At 38.1% G+C, this 1,024-nt stretch overlaps 1 protein-coding gene across 1 annotated transcript; it reads left to right on the top strand.

The window, feature by feature from the left end:
• The first annotated feature begins 306 nt into the window (after positions 1-306).
• Positions 307-426, top strand: LOC108033601 (uncharacterized). The gene has a single exon (XM_017107953.1). It carries the CDS (start codon positions 307-309, stop codon positions 424-426), a length of 120 nt encoding a protein of 39 aa, XP_016963442.1.
• Positions 427-1,024: the final 598 nt, after the last annotated feature.

Genomic DNA, 1,024 nt, shown 5'->3' with positions numbered 1-1,024 from the left:
ACGTCACAGGAGAGGAGCCGAAAACTCCTTTCAAGGGGTATGTTTGTATTTGACAACATTTTGACTCCGGATTAAATCCAAATACAAACAGATTTCCAGCTTGGGATTGTCGGGGCATTCGGTTATGATATATTTTGGCGTAATATTTCTAGATTTCATTTTATATGCATATCCATTCGCATTCATAAGGCAATCAATCTTCGGCTTTCCTCGCCCGGCAGTTGTATCTGCTCCGTTTCGGGTCCTCTTCCCTGTGTGGTGATGGCCGTGTCCTGTGAATTCAAGCAGCTGAGCAGCTCTTGAAATATGCAGACAGATGAGCCGGCAACAACCATCACCCACAACAGCAACTATGGCAATGCGATGATGGCAAACTGTTATTATGCAAACAAATTACATGGCGGATGCTTCACTGAGGGAAAATAAACGTTTGGACTGGCAGAAAAAAATATAACAAAATGGTCACCTTAAATTTATAAGAAAAAGTTTTTAAAGCTTAATAAATCTTCAGATTTTAGGATGTATCCTGTCCTGTGGTTAAAAGATAGGAAAACTATTATATTTAAATAAAAATTCTTATTCCTAATGTTCTAAAAAATAACTTTTTATGCGTGCCACTTTAAATTATTTTTTCAAATTATCTCACAATATAATAATAGAAATGGATTTTAGTTTAAGTGCCCTTTTATTATTAAATAAATAAGTACTTTAAAACAGAGAGCAATTTCGAAATTTAATCTGAGCTATTGAGTTATTTTTCGCAGTGCACGGAAACTTTAGTAGATCACAACTTGTGCCTTCTTGCGTTCCTATGCGTATTTGAGCAGTTATTATTTGGCCATTTTGGCGGATGCTTCGAGTTCGTTTGCTGCCCGATGTAATTAAAATATCCAATTAGTGCAGAGAGCGATCTGCATATATGTATGCGCCATGGTGGCCAGGACTTTTATGAGCTCCGGCTCCTGTTAGCCACATAACTAATGACCGAGAGGACAGCCTCGAGTTCGGCCGGCCACATAAATTC

Source organism: Drosophila biarmipes, chromosome 2L (assembly GCF_025231255.1).
Source record: "Drosophila biarmipes strain raj3 chromosome 2L, RU_DBia_V1.1, whole genome shotgun sequence".
In the NCBI taxonomy this organism is placed as follows: Eukaryota; Metazoa; Arthropoda; class Insecta; order Diptera; family Drosophilidae; genus Drosophila; species Drosophila biarmipes.
The sequence above is the reverse complement of the archived record's forward strand: the minus strand, read 5'-3'. Positions and strand labels throughout refer to the sequence as shown.

Excerpts from the sequence above, each read along its gene's own strand:
- LOC108033601 (XM_017107953.1), top strand. The coding sequence starts at position 307 with ATGCAGACAGATGAGCCGGCAACAACCATCACCCACAACAGCAACTAT.